Here is a 22,605-nt window from a genome sequence, read left to right on the forward strand (position 1 = left end):
TCGGCTGCGGATATCAATCTAGATGTCCCTCTTCGGCATTCGTAATTCCGCATTGGTTGCGTTGGCAAATTTAGGAAAGGATCCTGGGTTCCTGATTCAAGCGATTGGAAAGCTTAGGAGAAACCAGGTTTGTTACCAAACTACAAGTGAAACGTGGAGCGTACTTTTTTTGTTTTACTTATTGTTGCTAATAAATCATGAATTGTGTTGCGATTTAGTCGCCATGCCAGCCCTCCCGTTGTCTTTGAGTTGGCTGGCTAGCAGGCCGAGCTGACTCACTTGCACTTCATTGTGATATAGCTAGCTAACGTTAGTTGAGAATCTTAACTTTACAAGGTAAGCTGAAATAAAACTTTGTTAAATAACGGTAGTTATAAAGTGTTTGCGACATATTCAGCTACCTAATCAATGCTTTCAACTTGAAGAGATCAGGATGCCAAGTCAGTCATCAATTATTTAGCTCGCTAGTTTAAAAAATGTTGTCTGTCACTACACACAGTGAGGGGATTCGATTAAGGCCCGGGTTGCCCCGGTGGTGGGAGATTGTTCGGGAAAGCCTCCTGGGCTTTCGTCAGCTTTGTCTGTCGGCGAAGTATGCTAAAAACAAACAAAAGTGACGTAGTTAGGTTAAGCACGTGGAGTAATGAGTTGGATTCTGTGTTCTCGCATGCAAAAGTGGTTACTTTTGATAAAACCGTATTGTATTCGTCACATGCTTCGTAAACCACAGGTGTAGACATATATATATATTCCCAATGAAAACTAGTTTGTAAATTCGAACATATATTTTATGGAAAAGAGATGTTTATGGACGGTGCACCATGCTGCCTTGTTGACAACATGACCCGAGTGGCGCAGATGACTGTTCGATTTGAGGATTGCGTTTCTCCCTCACAGTATTTGTCCGTTCACTTCTCACGGGCTTTAGTCCGGTGCACAGCGGCTCATGTTAATATAACTCCCTCACTGGGTCAGTGGCTGGGTGGGGCCGCAGCTAGTTTACCAACGCGATAAATTGTGTCAGTCAAAAATAACTCGTTTTTTTCGCATGTGTTGAATTTTTAGATGGTACGAGATATGTACACAATGTTGTCGCTCTAGTAGAAGTAAATGTGATGCAAGAATATGCTGCTCAATACTCATCATGGCTTGACCAGTGTCTGTGGTGGCTAGACTAGTTACTTCTCGGCTCGACTCTTGCCAGCATCGCTTATGTTGGAGCTCTAGATCACCTCTTCTGTTTTTTAAATTATTATAATAACATTTTTTTTGTAACTAATTTTTTTTTTAATAAGAGTTAGCTAACTGAAGTCAAATACATTTTTACTTTTGCAGAAGTCTGCATTCACAATTAACACCTTGAAAAAGCATATTTTATTGTCTGTTTTTGTCAGCAGAATGCAAATGTACGAGTTAAATAAACACAGCTGCATCAACCACATTGTTATCTCAAGGTTGATAAAATTTCATGTGCTAAGTAGTTTCACACTGTGCAGACCATCTTAAAAGCAAGGCTTTTACACATCTATTTCAATATGATAGCTCAGACCTCCATTCATTGTTTTAAATTGTGCAATTAGGACAAATGTCTTGAAGTGGTCTCTGTGTTGGATGTGGAAAGGGTCAGGTGCTGTGGAGGATGTGAGGGTTGATTAATGCTGTATGCAGAATGATAAAGCCTCTTGAATTTATCAACTTAATCTCTAAGAGTGCATTGTGAAGTTCAGTAGACAAAAGAGCCTTGAATGGGGCTTTGGACCAGGAGAGGGTTTTACAGCCCAGATGGTCAGGACCCTGTTAATGGAAGAGCATCCATCCTTTCTCTGCCTGGACAGTAGTGTGCTCTTGAACCAAATTATCTGGGCCCTGCTGAAACTTAATTCATGATAAAAACCTAGCAGTGGTCCCCCTAGTTAAATGGTTTGACCTGGTAGATCAAAGGAGCAGGTGCTATTCTCATTGATTTGAAACGTTGAAACAAAGGAGTGATCTTATTACACTTTCAGAACAGCTCATGAAATGTGCTTCTGACCATACTATAGTCTATATTCCAATGTATAGCCTAACTTGTGGTTATTTGTGAGAGACAAAAAAAAATAACACCTGTACAAATAATGGCAAATCAGACTTCTGTAAAATGTTGTAGGTCACCGATCTTGTTGTTCTGAAGCGTGTTTGTGTCCTACAGTGTTGGCATCATGTCAGACAAAAGCGAGCTAAAAGCGGAACTTGAAAGGAAGAAGCAACGCCTGGCTCAGATCAGGGAGGAGAAAAAAAGGAAAGAAGATGAGCGCAAAAAGAAAGAGGTTAGTACATGCTTATAGGGACTTTACTTACCCCCTGAACTAGACCTACCAAAATGGCAGTGCGCATTCTGCTCAGTCTCTGATTAGGTGTAAAGAGGAACAATAGCTTTGATTCCATGGAAAATGTACAGATTCTACAGCTAGACTAATTGTTTTTATTGAACTTGCCAATTTTTTTTTTGGTACATGTTATTTCACTAGGCAAGTTAACCAGGCAACTAATTCGGACTATCAGACTCGAACGCTCCATCAAACCCTCCATTCCTCATGCTTACAGCCAGGATACTAACCGTGTATCTGCTCTGCTTCTCTCCCAGGCTGACTCGAAGAAAGATGCAGCCCCAATGGATGACTCAGACTTGGAGAAAAAGAGACGTGAGACAGATGCCCTTCTGCAGAGCATGGGCATCACGTCAGCTGATGTTCCTGTTGGTAAGAAACCATGTACCAGCAGATTTTTAACAGATCTCTGCACATTTGCTATTTACAAGGAAGTGTATTGTGCCTCTAGTGTAGACCATCTGACTCTTGACATGTGTTTTTCTAAACCGAGATTTATGTGAGAGAACATTGTCACCAACCTAACAGAAGGGGGCAGAAGTGATCCATAGTAGATTAATTAATGTTGCCTAATGACTGGCCAGGACTGTCAGTGTGTAAACCAGAATCTTTGTGATAGAAAAGTAGGGAACTGATGCTATGAATGAAATCAGAAAATTAAATTTAATAAATCTAAGGTTTGCCAAGGTTCCTTAGAAATGTAAATCGTTTTTTTTTTTAAATGACAGTGACATGATTAAATACTTGTTTGTATTTTAAAATTTGACAACTCTATTTTTGCCTCAACTTCTCTACCATGTCTCATCCATTCACTTTTGGTATGCTGATGTGTGATTAGTTGTTTGTAATACTATTGGTATTTGTCTTACTGTTGAATTTTCACTTGTATTTTCACAGCATATGGCATGAAATATAACAATTTTTCTTTGTCTTTTCTCTTTTGTGCTGCTCATACCCACTCATTATTTGCCTTTTTGCATGCCAGATTAACATGTGTGTGTATGTATGTGTATGTGTATATATATATATATATTTATTACCACTACCACTGAATATATTTTTATTACCACTGCTGGTACCCCAACACTATGTACTTTTACGCCATTGTGAACAGACCAGCCTCTGCGCATAGTAACAGGGGATACCTGTCTGTTTCACTATCTAGTCCCTCCTCCCATGTCTCCAACCTGCAAATCTGTGGGCACACCAAGCGAGGCAGGGAGCCAAGACTCGGGCGACGGCGCCGTGGGACCCAGGTACAAACACCCCCCAGTCTAATGTTTAATGACAAAATGCTTTAATTTCTCTCTGCAAAGAGCCTTCATCCTCTAAGCACAGTGCAGCGTTGCTGTAATTTAGGTTGTGATGCGTGCAGGTGCTTTTAATCGCAGGAATGAATGAGGGACTGTCTCTCCTAATGTCTGTGTCATTTTGAAGGATTTGTGTATCACAGGTTTGAGCAGGTCTCTTCTCTATAAATCCATGTCACAGCTGGAACAGTAACCTCGCATCTAGGTTTTTAGTAAGATAATGCTAATGTTCTTACAATAAAATGTAAACTATCGTTGAGTTAGTTTGACTAAATTGACACGTGCATTTTGCCTTATAAGCTATGCCCATAAACATGTACAGTTTTTGAGATCACAGAACGGGTGTTCTTCTCAAAGTAACACACAAATGCCCACCAACAACGCTTTGCCATGGTTTTTTATGCAGTCTAAAACCTAGCATGACGCACTTGTAAAAGTAAACTAGTTTTTGCAGAGCACGAGGTTCCACATTGTTCTAGATTCGTATAGCACTACACAGGGTAAACTGATGCATTGAAGAGTGTACATTAACAATATCCCATCTGAAGCATGGTGTTGCATGGTATATGCAGTACCATTAAAGATAATGATTACTAGTTTATGCTGAGGGTGTGCATGTTCATTTTGTTTGTGTTCTGTTGCATTAGGATGGTCCTAAATGGACAATAAAACAGCAGGACTGTGCAATGCCTGGGGGACATCTTAACCCCTAATTAGAGCCCCGGCCCCCCTGCTGAAACTCTAGATTCCCCAGTGTCCCATCAGGGCCAGGGAGCTCTTCCTCCACCCCAAGGCTCTACGTGTTGACTCGTTTCCCTCAGCAGCGTGGCCATTTCCTACACACATGGAGGTCATGTTTTCCCCGCAGGGCGCTCCCTCACGTGGGAGTTCAAGCCGTTGGCGTGACACAGTTCAGGCCTCGCCAGTCCCTCAGGCTGCCTAATTACACCGTGTCATCACACTCTCAGGACCTGTGTCCACGCATTTTAAACAGATACTGTCCTTGTTTTTTTTTTATGTGGAAGTGCCTACTAGAGGGTTGTTGTGGTAACCTCGTTTTCCCCACCTCTATGTAAAATGATTCACGCAGTGTTTCTGAAATGAAATCCTATGCAGTCAATTGGTTTGTAACCAGTGTTTTTCAGTGTGGGCATGTTGCGTGTATATGTTCTAACATGTATCCTCTGGGTTATGCCTACTTTCTCTCACTAATGCTGTCTTCTTGCTGTGACACTAACCAGGACTCTCCACTGGGACTCTGACCCGTCCACTCTTCAGCTTCACTCTGACTCTGAGCTGCGGTATTGGACACTACCTTCTTTTCGACCTCTAGTGTTGTTGCTCTTCTTGATCCGCTCAAAGCTGCCATTTTATATCAGAAGAAAAGTGTGTAGCTTGCTGGCATCTTTCTTTGACCTACATACACGCTGTTATCCTTCCTTTCCTTCTCCACGAATAAGTGATTATCAGAAGACAAAATCCCCCATCGGTCTTAAAGGCAACTTCAGCTTTGAGGTGCTAATGAAAAGGCGGCAATATGATAGTACCGTTGTGTGCTTTGTCTGGGCTGGCCCTAGGTTTATGTTATTGTTTCAGCTCTCCTTGGCCCTTCCATGTGTCCTGAAGTTGTGCTCTGCTTTTAGGCGGGGACCTCTGAAGATGGGCATGGCCAAGATCACCCATGTTGACTTCCCTCCAAAAGAGACTGTGTCGTACACCAAGGAGACCCAGACACCTGTGATGACCCAGCAGAAAGAAGGTGAAAGCCTGACTCAACTACTCTAGACTCTTTTAGGAGTTGATATTTTCAGGACACAACTAAAGGTGTGTGTGTGTGTGTGTGTGTGTGTGTGTGATGTGATGTGGCCGGCTGGCCTGTGGGAGCAGGAAGTGAACACGGAGTGGAAATGATCTGGCCTTACCGAGCACAGAGATGAAAGCTGGGGGAAATTGCAGGGGCCCCCTGAGAAACATAAGAAACCAAAGGAAAGATTAAATACACACACGTATGCCCACTCCTCTCTCAACTCCCATCCTCAAAGCAATAGGGCCTTGCTACAATAAATGTGCAGGTTGAGAGGGCCAGAGCGAATGGGGAAGAAAGGCAGTAGATTGGCTAGATAGGAAGTGCTTTGTGCATGCTCGGCTAATGTATTGGAAGCATGTCAATATGTATGTTATTGTTGCACAGCAGCTTTCATGTGGTTGTCTAGGCGTATCTTTAAAAAAAAGCATATTTACTCAAAGTCCACATGTGCAATATTGTGATTACGCCCCTCGTTTGTCTTTGCTAAGATGCAGTTCAAACACTCTCTCGGACTGAAATCCATCTTAGTTGTTTACACTGCTTTATCAGCAAGACATGTCAGAGACTACCCTACTGCTATAAAGAGGGGCAATGTAACCTAGCTGTTTAAAAAGAGTGTATATATATATATATATATTTTTACACAGTGAGTGATTTTAAAAATGTTATGATTGCAGATTTGTGTCCGTAGAAGTTTTGGTTGATGAACAAAAGGTTTATTCCCTGCATGGGCTAGTTGTCTTTGTGCTTGTGAAGCAACTCCTCTAAGTTCCCCCTTCACACTTCAAACTGCATAGAACCAAGTTTGTTCCCTATCATTTCAATCTCCCGTGGAAACGATGCCAGATGACTTGTGGTGATTTGTCATTGAGGATTGTGAATTGCCTGCAGTCTGGCTGTGAACAAGTTGTGTGACTCCTGGAGGGAAAAACAACCAGACCCAGTGAAGAATGAAGAGTGGAGCTCTCTCTGTCTGTTCTGTGGAGGCATAGGGACTCTCTCTCTAGGGCATTGTAACACTGTGTTAAACAAGGATGGTTTCTGCTGCCTGTTCAGCACTAGACCCCCCCCCCCACTCTCTCTGTCACTCTGTAATCATTTCATCAACTCTCTTGCTTCCCTGTCTTTTCCCTTCACCCAATAGGCACATAACAAAACACACTCAGTGACATTGTGCGTTTTCACGGCATCACTCCTGGCACTTGGTGAGGCGGCATTCCCTCGCCTGTTCGCACCCTTCTGTGCATATTCCATGTTGGGGGTGGAGTCGGGCGTGTGCACTGATTTGAGCGATTCATCATGTTGTCAAGAGGAGGCGACGGCACGGCACACAAGGTCAGCGGGCGGTGGCATTGGAGGGAGGTGCTGCCGTGCCATGCTCGACAGAGAGCGCGGGGGTGGAGAGGGAGATCCCAAATGGTCCCCATAGTAGAACAACCCCTCTCCCCAAAAAGGCACAAAAAGCTAATTAGTCGTCATTAATTTACATAGGGGGCACAGGTCCTTCCAGCTCCCATCCTCTAGACCAGTGGTTTTCAAACCTCTCCTCAGGGGACCCCCAGGCGCTCCCTGTATTTGAACAAGTCCACAGCTATCACACCTGATTTTTAACTTGTCAACTAATCAGCAAGGGCTTGAATAGGCGAATCGGGTGCAATAGTTCACGGCTACAACTAAATTGTGAAACTTCTGGGGGGGTCTGATGGGAGAGGTTTGAAAGGCACTGCTCGAGACTCTCTAATATAGGCTACTAGGAGTCCAGTGTAGATGCAAATGTTGTGACCTGGTGGGAAAGTATCTATTAGTTTGAGACGTTTCCCCATAAATCTTAGGCCCAACAATATTTATAAAAGTAATACTCATTGTTTATTTGGGATGGTTGTAATTCCCATTCCAGGTCATGCAAGGAAAATCAGTGAATCAGGGCCCCCCCCCGTGTAGAAATCAAATGTTGTGGTAGCCTATATCAAGATCGTTAACAAGTTCAGGCTACAGCAGTAGACTTTATGCAATGTCAATAAGTGCTGCTTAACAAGAGGTTGTAATTATGGGAAGAAGATATGGGGAAATTCATTGAGTGGTCTGCCCGGAACTCTGTTTGAAAAAGGCTTCAGGCAATACAAGAGAGCATTTGAGTACATTTGAAATATGATTCATTTCAATTGTTTTAATCACTTGGAATTCAGGGGAAGGCCATAACTTTTAATCACTAAAGGAACTCAACAGCCTCTTGTTTGAAGTGGCACTCTTTGAACATTGTCTCATTTCATGCGCTTGGCACTTGATGATTAGTACCCCTTAACTGACTGTATTGTTGAATTAAGTTTAGGCCCAGGCTACCATTTTTAACTAGAATTTCAGCATGCTCATATCAATTCTAGTAGAGTTTATTCCAAGGTATGAATGTGAAAAAATAACCATGAAGAAAGATTTATAGGGTATATAATATTTGTTTTTTGCTGAATCACATCTTCTCAAAGGTGCTTTTTGTCTCAATCCTTTGTTTGTTGCGAGAGAAAGAGGGCCTATATAAAGGGATAGAGATGCAGAGCAAGTAACCAAGTGTGTAAACTCAACAAAAGCCTCCCATTTTAAAGCAGACTGAACCCTGATTAACCTGCTCATCAGAATAGCAGTAGGGTGACTGCTGAAATCTCCCGGGTTGTGTTGTCCCTCTAGTAAATCCGTATGTGACACTTGTAGGCATATGCTATGCACGTAAACCTATTTTGGAGCTTGACCTGCTTCTGATGGCAGCAAAATAAATTTGGGGCATTATGGTGTTTTTTTCTGAGATGTCAAATTATTTTGCCGTTCATTTTAGCTGGCAAATGCAAGAAATAGGAGAACAGCAATAAAAGGAACCTTGTCGTATGTGGTTTGTGAACAGTTGTTATGAGTAATTCTGTTTACTTTAGACTTGAAGGGGAAGGACATTTTTCATTTACGGATTGAAAACTAGCGGTGAATTGAATGACGCCATGGCGCGTTCTGTATTTAGCGCTAAGTGGGCTCTCTCTCTACTGACAGACTGTGTGCTGTCTCCTCATCTAGAAAGACCAGCAGATGGAAGCTGAGGTTTGTGGAACAGCCTTTAGTAAACTGACATGTGGAAGTCAGATTTGTGTTGTCCATCCTGTGGCTGTGGAGGTGACGGACACACCTGCAGTGGGGAGTAGAGGTCATTAGTTTTGTACGTGAACAACACACTGGGGCCACGTCTCGTTTGCATTAATATAGTGTCTATTGACAAAGAACTGTGATTACACCTCCCTCTCCCGGCCCCCCAAAAGCTTTTATTTCTCTGGTACAAAAGCCATAATTGGGCCTGCTTTGAGGGGAGGTGTCAGTGTGCAGGACATGGTTGATCCGTGTTGAATTCTGTTAAATGTTTCCCCCCACCCCGATTCTGTCCTCTTACCCCAGCAGGGTCACCAGGATCACTAGCTTTTCTCCAAATGGCCATTTTGGCTGGCAGGTGCATTATACCCTTTATTTTCAGATTGTCTTTCCGCTCCTAATGCCTGGCAGGTTGATTGCTCTGCCTGCCTCGTCAGGGGAAACGGCTGACGAGCGCGGCCGGGCCCAGCTGAAAGACAGTGATTACTGTTTTCCTTTAAGCCTGATTGAGGCCCTTGAAAGGAAAGATTTTAACCTTCTCCTTTGGGTCTCAGGGTACGGCCGTCCATTTGAAATGGCTCGTCATCAACCCTGTTCTGTAAACTTATCAGAGCACCCAACGCCCTCCCACCTAATAGGAAGGAGGGAAGAGAATCACTTTATATGGGAAAAGTGACAAATTACTTTATCATAGATCTCAGTGGAAATGGAAAGGTTGTGTGCAACGCTGCTGCCATTAAAGATGAACTATGCATACGTAGAGCTCTAAAAAGGTATGGAAGTAACACACTGTACATTTTCTCATCCACGTGAATGTGTTTGTTTAGACGGCCTATTTATGCATTGAAGAGGCGTGTATGGAGAGGGGACGGTGATGTGTTGAAGATAGCAGAGTTGTCTAGTGTGTCTGAGCCAGCGTGTGGTTTGCCAGCTGGTCCGGCCTACAAGCTGTATTTTGTCGTACGTTCTCTGAGGTTGAATAGCAGTCTGTGGACCCCCTGGTGGGGCGGTAATTGCACAGGCTTGCCGTTCAGAGAGAGACTTGTCTAGGGGCGGCCAGGCGGGAAACCTCTGTGCCATCCTCATGCCACCTTGTAGTAGAACAAGACAATCCAAGCAGCGCCATCTGGTTAGCACCGTCCTGTCAGCTGGTCAGGCCATTGGGAGTGGGCCTGGGCAGCTGCTCCCCGCCTGCTGGCCCCGGACCATGGCCCCGGCCCCTGGTTGGAAGGGGGGACTTGTTACTGGGACATGGAGGATATGGCTGCACTGACAAGTGCAAGCCCCCTGTTGAATAGCTGCGTCTCATTAACAGGAAGAGGGGGAAAGGGGGGGGGGCCTAGGACCCAGACCCCTGCTGCGTCACCCCCTCCACACAAATGACAACTTTAGAGGCGCAGGTCCTTTCAGAGAGGTGACATTGTGTCGTCAAACCAAACGAATGGGAGATAAGACACAGAATCATTTCATTCCCATACCCATGCTAGCCTGCTTAACATTCAGTGTGTTATATTGAAGAGAAAAACAACGTTGCGGCGGTAGACTAGTACTCATTAGGAATGAACCAAACATTGACACAGAATTGCAGGATCAGTTGTCACTTCAAACCATTGTAATTCAAATAAGCCATAACTTTGCTCATTTGTCACTGTCAAATTTGGCGTCACTCATTTTGTCTCAACCAAGAAATATAAAGCATTGCCAGGTTTATGTGGTGTTCAACTGAAATCATGCACCTTTGACCCAACAGAGGAAGAAGAAGAGGAGGAGGAAGTTGCTCCACCACAACAAGTGCTTGAGGCCCAAACAGAGAAACCTGTCCAGAAAGAGGAGGAGGAAGGTAGGAGTTGTGGCGTTTAAACAAATAACAATTGGATCTCTTTGACGTCCTCTTCATTGAATAATCTTACAAACCGTTTTTGTGGGATTTCTACATCAAAGTTTTGTATGACGTCCCTTTTTTTGTTTTGGACTTTTTAAAATTTGCCCGTAACGTTTACTGTCCGTTTGTCTGTAGCACCTCCGCAAGAGCTGACCGAGGAGGAGAAGCTGCAGATCCTCCACTCTGAGCAGTTCATAACCTTCTTTGACCACAGCACCCGCATCGTGGAGCGGGCCCTGTCTGAACATGTGGACGTCTTCTTCGACTACAGTGGTCGCGAGATGGAGGAGAAGGAGGGGTTAGGAAAGCTCTCCGATAGACGAGTCCCATTTCTTTGATACCTTTTTGAGTAGAAAAGGGCTAAATCATGTCGCTGTTTAGTAATAGGAAGGAGTGTGGTATTGTTATGACTGTGACTATGCTGTTTTCTAGTGAGATCCAGGCAGGGGCCAAGCTGTTTTTGAACAGGCAGTTTATGGACGAGCGCTGGTCCAAGCACCGTGTGGTCACCTGTCTGGACTGGTCCGCTCAGGTAAAAACATGCTCCGGGGTGAAGTGTCTCCTAGGTGCAGATCTAGGACCAGCTTTCCTTTTTTCAATCCTAGCCTTAATCATTGGGTAAACTGACCCAAGATCAGCATCTAGGGGGAACTTCACCCTATACCGGTCAAACACAGCACCCGTCTGTCAGCGTTGGCTCATGATGCAACCTTTTCACTGACTCAGTCACTGAGTGACAATGCAAGCAATAGTTCTTTATGGTTTCACTGGCCCCTGTGTCTTTGTGACTCATGTCAATCTGTCTTTGTGTGTTAGGATGCCATTGGTATTGTAAGAATGAAGTATGTAAATGTATTGTTGAGTCTTTAACTCCTTCACCACTGCCCTAATTCTGTATGATATACATGGGACTTATTTTATATATTAGACATTTAACCATGTTCCTCCTGGAGCTGGGACTGCGTCATGCACAAATTGTCACTTAGTACGAGCTCGCAATGATTTGTTTCTCCTAACGTCGCCCTTCATTTGATTCATAGTTCTGCAATGGCTTCGGTCAGTGATTGAACACCAACTCATTGTTCACCACTACGTTGTTCGCTTAGAGCAAAATCCATTCCCTTGTGTTTAATTGTGTATTCACAAACTGTAAACTTCAGTTGTTCCAATATGAGAAGCAGCAGAGGTTAATGGTTTGTTTACGTCTGGTAAGTGGTTGAGAGCAGGTCTTTAAAGCCTTTCTTTCCTCCGCTATTTCTCCTTGTGTTTTAAATGTGCACTGGGAGGGTTGAGTTGGAGTGGCCAACGACCTGGAGTGGCCAACTTTACTACCGTGGTTCACTCGGCTCTCTCAGAAGTCTAGGCTCTAGTCCTTTAACATTATGCAAAGCTGTATCATCCAAACGTTATTTACCAGACTGCGCTGTTGGGGAAAAGTTTCCCGGCCATAAATCTTGTTGAAGGAGGGGCGGTTACGCATTCTGCTAGGCATTCACCGGCACCGCGGAGGGCAGGGGAGGCTTGTTCACATGGAGCCAAGCCTGGGGGCCATGACTACTTCCTCTTGACATTCATTTGGGCTGATTTGTCTGTCACCAGTATCCTGAGCTGCTGGTTGCCTCATACAACAACAACGAGGAAGCCCCCCACGAGCCGGACGGGGTGGCCCTGGTCTGGAACATGAAGTACAAGAAGAACACGCCGGAGTACGTCTTCCACTGCCAGGTACTAAAGCCACGCAGGGCCCTCCCTTTCCCTCTGCCTCATGGGTGGCTTTCTCCCTGACGAGTGTGGCACACCGCCAACTATCCCTCCCACCTCTCTCTCTCACCTCCACCCCCCTCTCTTATCCACATTGTGATTTCACCGGGCTGGCATTCACCTCCTCCACATCTATCCACAAACACATGTTAGTGAGGCGCCGGAGAAGAGCAGTGTTGCAATAGCTGACTGGGGTCCAAGAGGCTGCAGCAGTCGTATTAAGTGTGCTGTGCAGGGCTGGAGTGGTTATCATGTGTGTCTAAACAAGGGCCCTGTGTTCAGCAGAGAGAGAGGGAGAGAAGCTCCTCCGCTGGCTTGCCTTAATATACTGCATGCCCTGCGGTTCGCAGACCAAGGCAGGTTGAGTAGAACCACATGTTGCTGCTGCCAGAGCGGATGTAGTCCCAGGCACATTGCGCCGACGAAATAAAACTGAGCAGAAGTGTGAACTCATTTTTCCTCATGCCTCTAAGTGGGCGGGAAATGCAATTTTTCCTCACCAGGTGTCACCTTTTGTGTTAAAAAAAAAAAAAGGTACTTGGATGAATTAATGATTACATATGACGACTACATGTTTTAGGATTTACAGGGGATGTGTTTCAGGCTACGGGGAAGGTAGGGCTTGGACCAGTAACCCAGAAAGCAAGGAAGGAGATTTTACAAATAATAAACTAGCATGAATAATGTAGACCTATCCTGTCGTGAGCAGCCTCCAGCAGAAGGCTCTGCCGTGAGTGGTGAAGTGTGAGTCATGGAAACCACGGGATTGTTAGTTTTAAATGAAAATAAGCAGCCCATTATACAGCAAGCTCGTATACTGCTGCAGGAGCCTGAATGGCTCAAGTCTGTATGTTATTTTGAGCAGGTCTGAAATGGGGACTGCACACAGCAGTTTTTGATTGGAGGTGACATTAGACTTATATTACCGGAGAGCTGTCGCCATTCCGCTGTGCTCTCCATCTCAGCAGACGCTAACATGGCATTCTCTTTTCTTTTTCACCCTCCCCCTCTCTCTCTGCCAGTCTGCAGTGATGTCGGCCGCCTTTGCCAAGTTCCACCCTAACCTGGTGGTGGGGGGCACCTACTCAGGGCAGATCGTTCTGTGGGACAACCGGAGCAACAAGAGGACCCCTGTACAGAGGACCCCCCTGTCAGCCGCAGCACACACGGTAACACTGGGATGGAATGTCAATCAACCATCACCAAAATATATATTGATCTCAAGTTGCGTTTGACACACACAATGGCAATTAGAGGCGAGTGCAGGAACATGGTTTCGTTGGTGTGTCGTGAACAGCCTCATTGTGGGGCCCTGTTCCTCTCTCTCTCTCTATGCAGCACCCAGTGTACTGTGTGAACGTGCTGGGCACTCAGAACGCCAACAACCTCATCAGCATCTCTACCGACGGCAAGATGTGTTCCTGGAGCCTGGACATGCTGTCTCAGCCGCAGGTACCACCCATCAGTCACCTACCCGCCACCACACTGACATGGGACCGTTCTGCGCACACAACACGTCGGCCCATTCATAGGGCATGTCAAACACCGGGACCTCACTAGAACCCTTTTGTTTTACGTAAAACCTTTAATTTTGCGCTCAACTCTTTTATTTTATTTTTCAAAGTCAAGGAAATGATCTCCGCTGGCAATGTTGTTCTGACGCCGCTGCCAAACCCACCCATGTCAAATGTTAATCATTTATAAAGTGCTAGCTGAATTTAAATTCTGCATTAATAACCTGTCAAGTGAAATTTATAGGCTGTGGTTAGGGTGTGTGTGTGTTAGCATGCAGGCTGCGCAGAGAGTGCTGGTTGTGAATGTTATTCTGCTCCCTCCCGCCCTCCCCCTACTCTACAGGACAGCCTGGAGCTGGTGTTGAAGCAGTCGAAGGCCGTCGCTGTCACCTCCATGTCTTTCCCCCTCGGGGATGTCAACAACTTTGCGGTGGGGAGCGAGGACGGTTCTGTCTACATGGCGTGTCGTCATGGAAGGTACACCAACACCCCCCTCCCCTTTGTCCCCGTCCTCGTCCCTTCTGGCTGGACAGACACCTCCAGGAAACTGAGGAGGCTTGTTAGGCCCCGGTTTAAAACATAAATATATCCCCCTCACTTCCCCAAGCAATATGAATCCAACACTTGATCTCCTGCTGTTTTGAGGTTTTCATTCCTACCCCAATCATCCTGTTTTGCTTTAGCTTCTGTCAGTTATGTTTGTAAAGGTCGCCCAACCTAAACAGGGCACACATGGAGGGGAAACAAATCATTTTTTCCCTCTTTTCTTTTGGAGGAGTTCTCCCTCGGAGTGAGGGAGTTTGTTTAAAACTGGGTGTCCCAAAGAGACTAGAATCTGAAGTTTGTTGCACAATGCTCTCGTTTGAGCGAACAGTCAGTGTGTCCGCATGTGAGGCGACAGAGCAACATGGCTGAACTCGGAGTGATGCCTGCGACGGAGAGCCTGGTCTCTACGGCTACGCTGTTAACGTTAATGTCCTGCATTATGCCCAGAGACCGCCGAGAGGGGATAGTTGCTAGGTTCTGCGTTGCAGGTTCACCTTGGTAATTGAGGGACTGATTTTTCCACCTCATTTACAATGGTATGATACTCTCATCCCAGTTAATAACGCATAAGCATCACTCATGCTGGGTATTTACCTCTCTGCGTAATTATCAGGGCCACAGCTCTGCAACATTTGACTCTGGAGCTGAATGCTGTCTCTCTTTCCCCACTGGGCTGGGAAACTACAGGCATGTTAAAAGGGGAATTCTCTAAATGTTATTCTCAAAGTAAATTGAGACAAAAAGGAGGTCTTAACCAAACCTTGTGTACTATAAAATTCAGAAATATACTGAACGAAAAATATAAATGCAACAATTTCAAAGATTTTGCTGAGTTATAGTTCAATTAAGGAAATCGGTTAATTGATAAATAAATAAATTAGGCCTTAATTTATGGATTTCACATGCCTGGGAGGGCATAGGCCCACAAACCTGCGAGCCAGTTTGACCTAATAGAGAGCCAGGCCCAGCCAATCAGAATTAGTTTTTCGCCACAAAAATGGCCTTATTACAAACAGAAATACCTCCTCCGGCCCCCCAGTTGGATGTACTGCCAAATTCTTTCAAACGATGTTGTAGGTGGCTTACGGTAGTGAAATGTAACATTCAATTCTATGGCAACAGCTCTGGTGGACATTCCTGCAGTCAGCATGCCAATTGCACATCTCTGGCATTATGTTGTGGCCTTTTATTGTCCCCAGCACAAGGTGCACCTGTGTAATGGCCATGCTGTTTAATCACCTTCTTGATATACCACACCTGTCAGGTGGATGGATTACCTTGATAACATGCTCACTCACAGATTTGTGAACAAAATTTGAGAGAAATAAGCTTTTCGTGCATATGGAACATTTCTGGGATATTTTATTTCATCTCATGAAACATGGGACTAGCACTTACATGTTGTGTTTATATTTTTGTTCATTGTATATGCTGGCATATTTAATATACAGTATATTTAGTTGGTAATGATATCACAGTATACACTAGGTGTACAAAACATTAAGAACACCTTCCTAATATATTAAGTTGCCCCCAGAACAGCCTCAATTTGTAAGAGCATGGACTCTAAAAGGTGTAAAAAGCATTCCACAGAGATGCTGGCCCATGTTGACTCCAATGCTTCCCACAGTTGTGTCAAGTTGGCTGAATGTTCTCTGGGTGGTGGACCATTCTTGATACATGCGGGAAACTTTTGTGTGGGAAACCCAGCAGCGTTGCAGTTCTTGGCACCAACCGGTGCACCTGGCACCTACTACCATACCCCTTTCAAAGGCACCCCATTCTTGCACATTCACCCTCTGAATGGCACACGTTGTTAGTGACCATGTCTCAATTGCCTCAAGGCTTTAAAATGCTTTAACCTTGAATCTCTCCATCTACACTGATTGAATTGGATTTAACAAGTGACATCAATAAGGGATCATAGCTGGGGCCTCCCGGGTGGCGCTGTGATTAAGGGCACTGTACTGCAGCGCCAGCTGTGTCAGAAGAGACTCTGGGTTCGCGCCCAGGCTCTGTAGTAACCGGCTGCGACCGGGTGGTCCGTGGGGCGACGCACAATTGGCCTAGCGTCGTCCGGGTTAGGGAGATCCTTGTCTCATCGCGCACCAGCGACTCCTGTGGCGGGCCGGGCGCAGTGCGCGCTAACCAAGGTTGCCAGGTGCACGGTGTTTCCTCCGACACATTGGTGCGGCTGGCTTCTGGGTTGGATGGCGCTGTGTTAAGAAGCAGTGCGGCTTGGTTGGGTTGTGTATCGGAGGACACATGACTTTCAACCTTCAGTCTCTCCTGAGCCCGTACAGGAGTTGTAGCGAGGTACTAAAGTAGGTAGTAGGTACTAAACAATTGGATACCATGAAATTGGGGAGAAAAAAAGGGGTAAAATTAAAAAAAATAAGGGATCATAGCTTTCACCTGGTCGGTATATGTAATGGAAAGAGCATAATGCATGGAAAGAGCATAAACACCTAATTTTGATGCCCTGTGGAAATCTAACAATTTTAAAAATCCCCATAAGTGTCTGTTTAAGCTAGAAAGATGTATGGGCTAATAGCACTAAGGCCAAATAAAATGAGTAAACCCCTCCTCCTGGCTCAGATAGGGTTTAGACTCCTATTGGTTAATGTATTCATCGAGGGGTTCTTTAAGAAGTGGAACGTGGTGTTTGCTAATTATTGCTTTCTTATCTGCTGTATGTCTGGGCCACAGTAAAGCAGGGATCAGTGAGATGTTTGAGGGCCACCACGGGCCTATCACAGGGATAGACTGTCACACAGCGACCGGGCCCGTCGACTTCTCCCACCTGTTTGTCACCTCCTCCTTCGACTGGACCGTCAAGCTGTGGAGCACTAAGGTACTGTACCGTCTCCATTAGAAAGCCTGCTGTTATTATTGTGCGTCCCAAATGGCACCGTACTCCCAACATAGTGCACTACTTTTGACCAGAGCCCTATAAGTACTGCATAGGTTGCCATTTAGGAAGCAAAATATGTGGTTGAATTTGGACCCGTTTAAGCCCACAATGCTGCATCTTTTTTTAAACATTTTGTTTATTGCATTGATCCAGATAATTGTATTTGGCATGGTCAGTTCAGTGGGTCTATGTTTTCAGGTGCCACCTACGTTTCTCTCTTTCAGAACAACAAGCCGCTGTACTCGTTCGAGGACAACTCGGATTACGTCTACGATGTCATGTGGTCTCCCACTCACCCGGCGCTGTTTGCGTGTGTGGATGGAGTGGGCCATCTTGACCTGTGGAACCTCAACAATGACACTGAGGTACCTGGCGCATGCCCCATTTACCACAGGTTTTGCACCAATGCAGCATCTATACGGGCGGTTTCCCGGATTAAGCCTGGTCCTGGCAGATTCTCCATTGATAGTGCCGTTTAATCCAGGACTAGGCTTAATCTGTGTCTGGGAAACTGGCCCATAGTGTGACAGAAATCCAGTCAGTCATCAGTATTGGCATTGACAGATGAGGTGTTTCTTTTGCAGGTTCCTACAGCCAGTACCACAGTGGAGGGGAACCCAGCCCTGAACCGCGTGCGATGGGCCCATTCCGGCAAAGAGATTGCCGTGGGAGACTCTGATGGACAGATTCTGGTCTATGATGTTGGAGAGGTGAGTGTGTTAAGAGCCTTTACTGTGCCAATAAAATGCATGGCATTCTTCATAAACTCTGCAAACAAAATAAATGTCCCTTTTTCAGGACCCTGTCTTTCAAAGATAATTTGTAAAATCCAAATAACTTCACAGATCTTCATTATAAAGGCTGTTTCCCATGCTTGTTCAATGAACCATAAACGATTAATGAACATGCACCTGTGGAACGGTCGTTAGGACACTTAACAGCTTACAGACGGTAGGCAATGAAGGTCCCAGTTTTGAAAACGTAGGACACTAAAGAGGCCTTTCTACTGACTCCGAAAAACACCAAAAGAAAGATGCCCAGGGTCCCTGCTCATCTGTGTGAACGTGCCTTAGGTATGCTGCAAGGAGGCATGAGAATGTGGCCAGGGCAATAAATTGCAATGTCAGTACTCTGAGATGCCTAAGACAGCGCTACAGGCAGACGGGGCAGACAGCTGATCGCCCTCGTAGTGGCAGACCTATGTGTAACAACACCTGCACAGGATCGGTACATCTGAACATCACACCTGCAGGACAGGTGCAGGATGGCAACAACAACTGCCCGAGTTATACCAGGAACGCACAATCCCTCCATCAGTGCTCAGACTGTCACAGGCTAAGAGGCTGGACTGAGGGCTTGTAGGCCTGTTGTAAGGCAGGTCCTCACCAGACATCACTGGCAACAACGTGCCTATGGGCACAAACCCACCGTCGCTGGACCAGACAGGACTGGCAAAAGTGCTCTTCACTCAGTGCGGTTTTGTTTCACCCGGGGGATGGTCAGATTTGCGTTTATCGTCGAAGGAATGAGCTTACAGAGGCCTGTACTCTGGAGGGGAGGGTCCATCATGGTCTGGGGTAGTGTGTCACAGTATCATCGGACTGAGCTTGTCATTGCAGGCAATCTCACCAGGAAAGACATTCTCCTCCCTCAAGGTACCCTTCCTGCAGGCTCATCCTGACATGACCCTCCAGCATGACAATGCCACCAGCCATACTGCTCGTTCTGTGTGTGATTTCCTGCAAGACGGGAATGTCAGTGTTCTGCCATGGCCAGCGAAGAGCCTGGATCTTAATCCCATTGAGCATGTCTGGGACCTGTTGGATCAGAGGGTGGGGGCTAGGGCCATTCCCGCCAGAAATGTCCGGGAACTTGCAGGTGCCTTGGTGGAAGAGTGGGGTAACATCTCACAGCAAGTACTGGCAAATCTGGTGCAGTCCATGAGGAGAAAATGCACTGCAGTACTTACTGCAGCTGGTGGCCACACCAGATACGGTTACTTTTGATTTTGAACCCCCCCCTTTGTTCAGGGACACATTATTCCGTTTCAGTTAGTCACATGTCTGTGGAACTTCTTCAGTTTATGTCATGTCCATACAAATATTTACACATGTTAAGTTTTCTGAAAATAAACGCAGTTGACAGTGAGAGGCCGTTTTTCTATTTTTTTGTTTGGGAAGGGGGTTTTACATTGACATTTGAGCAAGAATTGAGATCTAAATCTAAAATGTTCAATGGGGTTATTCCCTATTTTCCTCCTATATCTCAAGTGGAGGTGAAGGCACTCTGGTAATACTTCATGCTCCATTTCTCCGGACAACAATTAAGCCATTGTCTTGTCAGGAGGCCAGCTATCTGGATGGAGACTGCTCCAGAGGGTCTGTCTGAGTGTGTGTCAGTCATGTCACTGAGTATTGAGCTGCAGATACAGAGAGCAGCTCTTCCCCCCCAAACCCTGATCTCTGCCACTGACAGGTCAAGTCTCTTGTGACAATTAGAAGATTGCCTGTGATCCCATGCCCTCTGGAAGTGTCCCAGTTTCAACTATGTGTTAGTATTTTCACCCATATCAATGCTTTGTCTTCCTCTCCCGCCAGCAAATCGCCGTTCCACGCAACGACGAGTGGACCCGTTTCGTCCGAACCCTGGCGGAGATCAACGAGAACCGGGACGACGCAGAGGAGCTGGCCGCTCAGCGCCTCTCTGCCTGATCGCCATGGAAACTCCAGTCTAGGGACCAGCGAAAGGCTTCATATTGTCAGCCTTGTTTTGATTGGAGGAAAAGACTAGATTTACGACAATGTTCAGGCGTGTGGACATCTTTTCTTTGGAAACATTGTAGTCAGATTTAATACACATAGCTACTTAACTGGGATAGCCTTCTCCTTCGGCTGCTTTAAGTACACCAGTCTCCGATGGGATAACTAACAGGGCTATCTATCAACCTCAGACACTACAAGAAACAAAGCCATCTTCTTACTCTGCAATACAAATCAGTTGGAACTCTTTTTCAACGACTCAAAAACCAGAATGCCTTAAAGGTACCATGTCTGAATCCATACGGTAGTGTTGTGGGTTTAGCTTCAGTTTCACAGGCCACTCGACTTGTTTGTGGTTACACCACCTCGAGCATGTGTTTGCTGTCCTCATGACTCATGATTGCTGTTCACCATCTGTGCTTCGATGCCCGTGTCCACTTCAACTGCAGTAGACCCATCACTACACACAGGAATGTAGTGGTCTCATCATACATCAGCCAGTGTTTTTCTATGTTCCTTTAACCTAGATGCACAAGATCTCCACTTGTTTTTGTACTATATGGACAATTGTAACCTTCAACTTGACTATTGCTCTTAAACTAAATTTGACACTTAAGATATCAGAACCAGAATCTTTAGAAGTTTGATCGAGGGAGAACTACCTGAAGATATTATGCTGTATTGGAAAATTGCTTAATGTGTAGTATGAATTCAGTATCCATACTTTATGGCGTGTCTAAGCAAAAGCGTTACTTAGATATTACAGAGAATGTCTTCCACGAATCTCAATGTACTTTTTTCACAATTAAAATTAAGCCATTTTGATTTATTTCAACAAAATACAATAGATACATTTAAATGATTTCCCAAAACCCTGGTCATGATTTCAAAATAAATACTTTTGAAAACATCTGTACATCCTTTCAAGTCTCTGAAATGTGATTGACGAGATGACATCCTCACCAGCCTCGCTTTGAGGAATGCTGTAGTGACCTGATTTTCAATGAAAAATGTCTCTCCACAGAAATAAAAAATGTACAGTAACATTGTGCGAGCTATACAAAGACTAACCAAGGAAGCACTATTCATGCAGCTTTCAAAGTAAGTATTTCAAATGCCTATGAATGAAGGAGACCATTTTCTTTACCATTTCAGAGGAATGAAGGGACAGATATTTTAGGACACCTGACTCAAGGAGCATGCAGCCATTTAGCAGTTAAGTGTTGAGGGGTAGACAGACAGCCTATGAGGCTGTAGGCTCCTTTTTGGTCGGGGCTGAAGCTTGGCTAACAGACACCGCTCCAGAAGACTTGAACTTGGGTAGGTGTAGACCAAACTTGTTCTCCACGCCAGCGAATGTGGCAGCAGCTAGACGGTAGCCTCCTACGTGGTCGGCACTTATAGGGGGAAGGTCTGAGATCCTCGACTTAGGAGTTGGCTCAGAGCCGGTGGGGCGACTGGGGGCAAAAGATTTAGGAAGGATAATTAACATACAGACAATACTTCAGTTCACTAAGGGTGAACCCAGTGGCAACCTGTAATTCAAAGTTGTTCCCTGTTTTACATGTTATTTTGGCATTAATACATGTCCCATATCAGTTTGCAAACTTTTTTTTATATAGTTAAAGCCGCAATAGAAACATGGTCTCTTTTTTGCTTTCTTGAGTAAGGCAGCTCCAAAATGCAGGTGTTTTCAGCCTAGCTTAGTGCTTTCTGTGGTGGAGGGGCAGCCAGTGGAAAATACAGAGCGTAGGGGTTGGTAATCTTCTCTATTTGTGCCGTGATTGGCTCAGTGTTCTGTCACTCATGGGAACTAGAAATTTCAAGCCCCCTTGGGTGTTGCCATAGATTTACATTAGATGTACCCATCCAAGAAGACTCAAGGTCATTGGCCACAGATAAAATTCTGTCAAAACACATATCTCCTGGATCTTTGATTAGACTCATGTCAACAAACTTTCTAAATCTTAGCTAGCAAGCTAGACAAGCAGTCATTACGTCAAATCTACTGGCAAATCCTTTTCAATCCTTGTCAGATGAAGAAAAATTATAGATCAAACGTATCGGTGCTCATCGGCCATTGGACATTACACAACAAGTTGGAAATCGCAAATTCAACAATGAGTGGTTTGGAAGGAATCAGTGGCTAACTGCAAGTATTGAAGAGAAATCCCTATTTTGCTTCCCCTGCTATTCGGGAGAGAGGGTATGTTGTCCAAGTCTGGGTTTAAGGGTCTCTTTTCCAAGCTTAAAAGGATAAACATCCACACGCAACACCATGGGCCAGAAAAGGTTGAATACATTGGCCATGCTGTCAACCCAGCATGACTTCTGCCGCGTCCAAAACTTGGAACTGGGAAATCTCAGACTTCATTGAGTTCAATACAACTGGGAACTCTGGGGGGGGCTCTCTGACTAGGAAAATAAGTTTTGAACAGCCATCCAACTCGGAATTCCAAGTCGGGAACTCGAGCCTCTTTCTGGAGCTCCGACCTGAAGATCACTGACGTCATGATTCAACCTTGTTTTTTTCTGAGTTCCCAGTTGTCTTGAAAGCACCATAAATCCACAGAATGCCAGACTTTGTTTCATGACAAAATTTGCCCACAAGAAAAACGGCTGTGCC

The 22,605-nt window shown here is 45.2% G+C and overlaps 2 protein-coding genes across 7 annotated transcripts in view; one reads left to right on the forward strand and one right to left on the reverse strand.

Annotated features, from left to right (window-relative positions):
• Positions 1-20,889, forward strand: LOC112236538 (dynein, cytoplasmic 1, intermediate chain 2a). 3 transcript variants are annotated; one of them, XM_024405134.2, is made up of 17 exons: positions 1-127; positions 2,189-2,306; positions 2,624-2,738; positions 3,532-3,622; positions 4,918-4,977; positions 5,320-5,435; positions 10,354-10,443; positions 10,621-10,783; positions 10,918-11,017; positions 12,085-12,210; positions 13,269-13,415; positions 13,585-13,698; positions 14,104-14,237; positions 17,016-17,160; positions 17,445-17,585; positions 17,805-17,930; positions 19,818-20,889. In XM_024405134.2, exons 2-17 carry the CDS (start codon positions 2,199-2,201, stop codon positions 19,929-19,931), a joined length of 1,890 nt encoding a protein of 629 aa, XP_024260902.1. In that variant the 5' UTR covers positions 1-127; positions 2,189-2,198; the 3' UTR covers positions 19,932-20,889. The 3 variants fall into 3 exon arrangements, with proteins under 3 accessions (XP_024260902.1, XP_024260915.1, XP_024260910.1); XM_024405142.2 differs by lacking the exon at positions 1-127 and adding an exon at positions 190-336; XM_024405147.2 differs by lacking the exon at positions 4,918-4,977.
• LOC112236510 (calcium-binding mitochondrial carrier protein Aralar1) overlaps positions 20,785-22,605 on the reverse strand; it is a 20,890-nt gene continuing 19,069 nt past the window's right edge. For all 4 annotated transcript variants that reach the window (XM_024405114.2, XM_024405118.2, XM_024405106.2 and 1 more), the window contains one exon: positions 20,785-21,436. In XM_024405114.2, the coding sequence (XP_024260882.1) occupies positions 21,223-21,436 (214 nt within the window). In that variant the 3' untranslated portion in view covers positions 20,785-21,222. The remainder of the gene's footprint in view (positions 21,437-22,605) is intronic.

Source organism: Oncorhynchus tshawytscha, linkage group LG03 (assembly GCF_018296145.1).
Source record: "Oncorhynchus tshawytscha isolate Ot180627B linkage group LG03, Otsh_v2.0, whole genome shotgun sequence".
NCBI lineage: Eukaryota > Metazoa > Chordata > Actinopteri > Salmoniformes > Salmonidae > Oncorhynchus > Oncorhynchus tshawytscha.

Bases quoted from the DNA above. Each gene is read 5' to 3' on its own strand.
- LOC112236538 (XM_024405134.2), top strand. From the start codon at position 2,199: ATGTCAGACAAAAGCGAGCTAAAAGCGGAACTTGAAAGGAAGAAGCAA. The intron at 13,416-13,584 runs GTAACACTGGGA...CTCTCTATGCAG, and splicing joins TGTCAGCCGCAGCACACACG to CACCCAGTGTACTGTGTGAA. The intron at 17,161-17,444 runs GTACTGTACCGT...TCTCTCTTTCAG, and splicing joins TCAAGCTGTGGAGCACTAAG to AACAACAAGCCGCTGTACTC.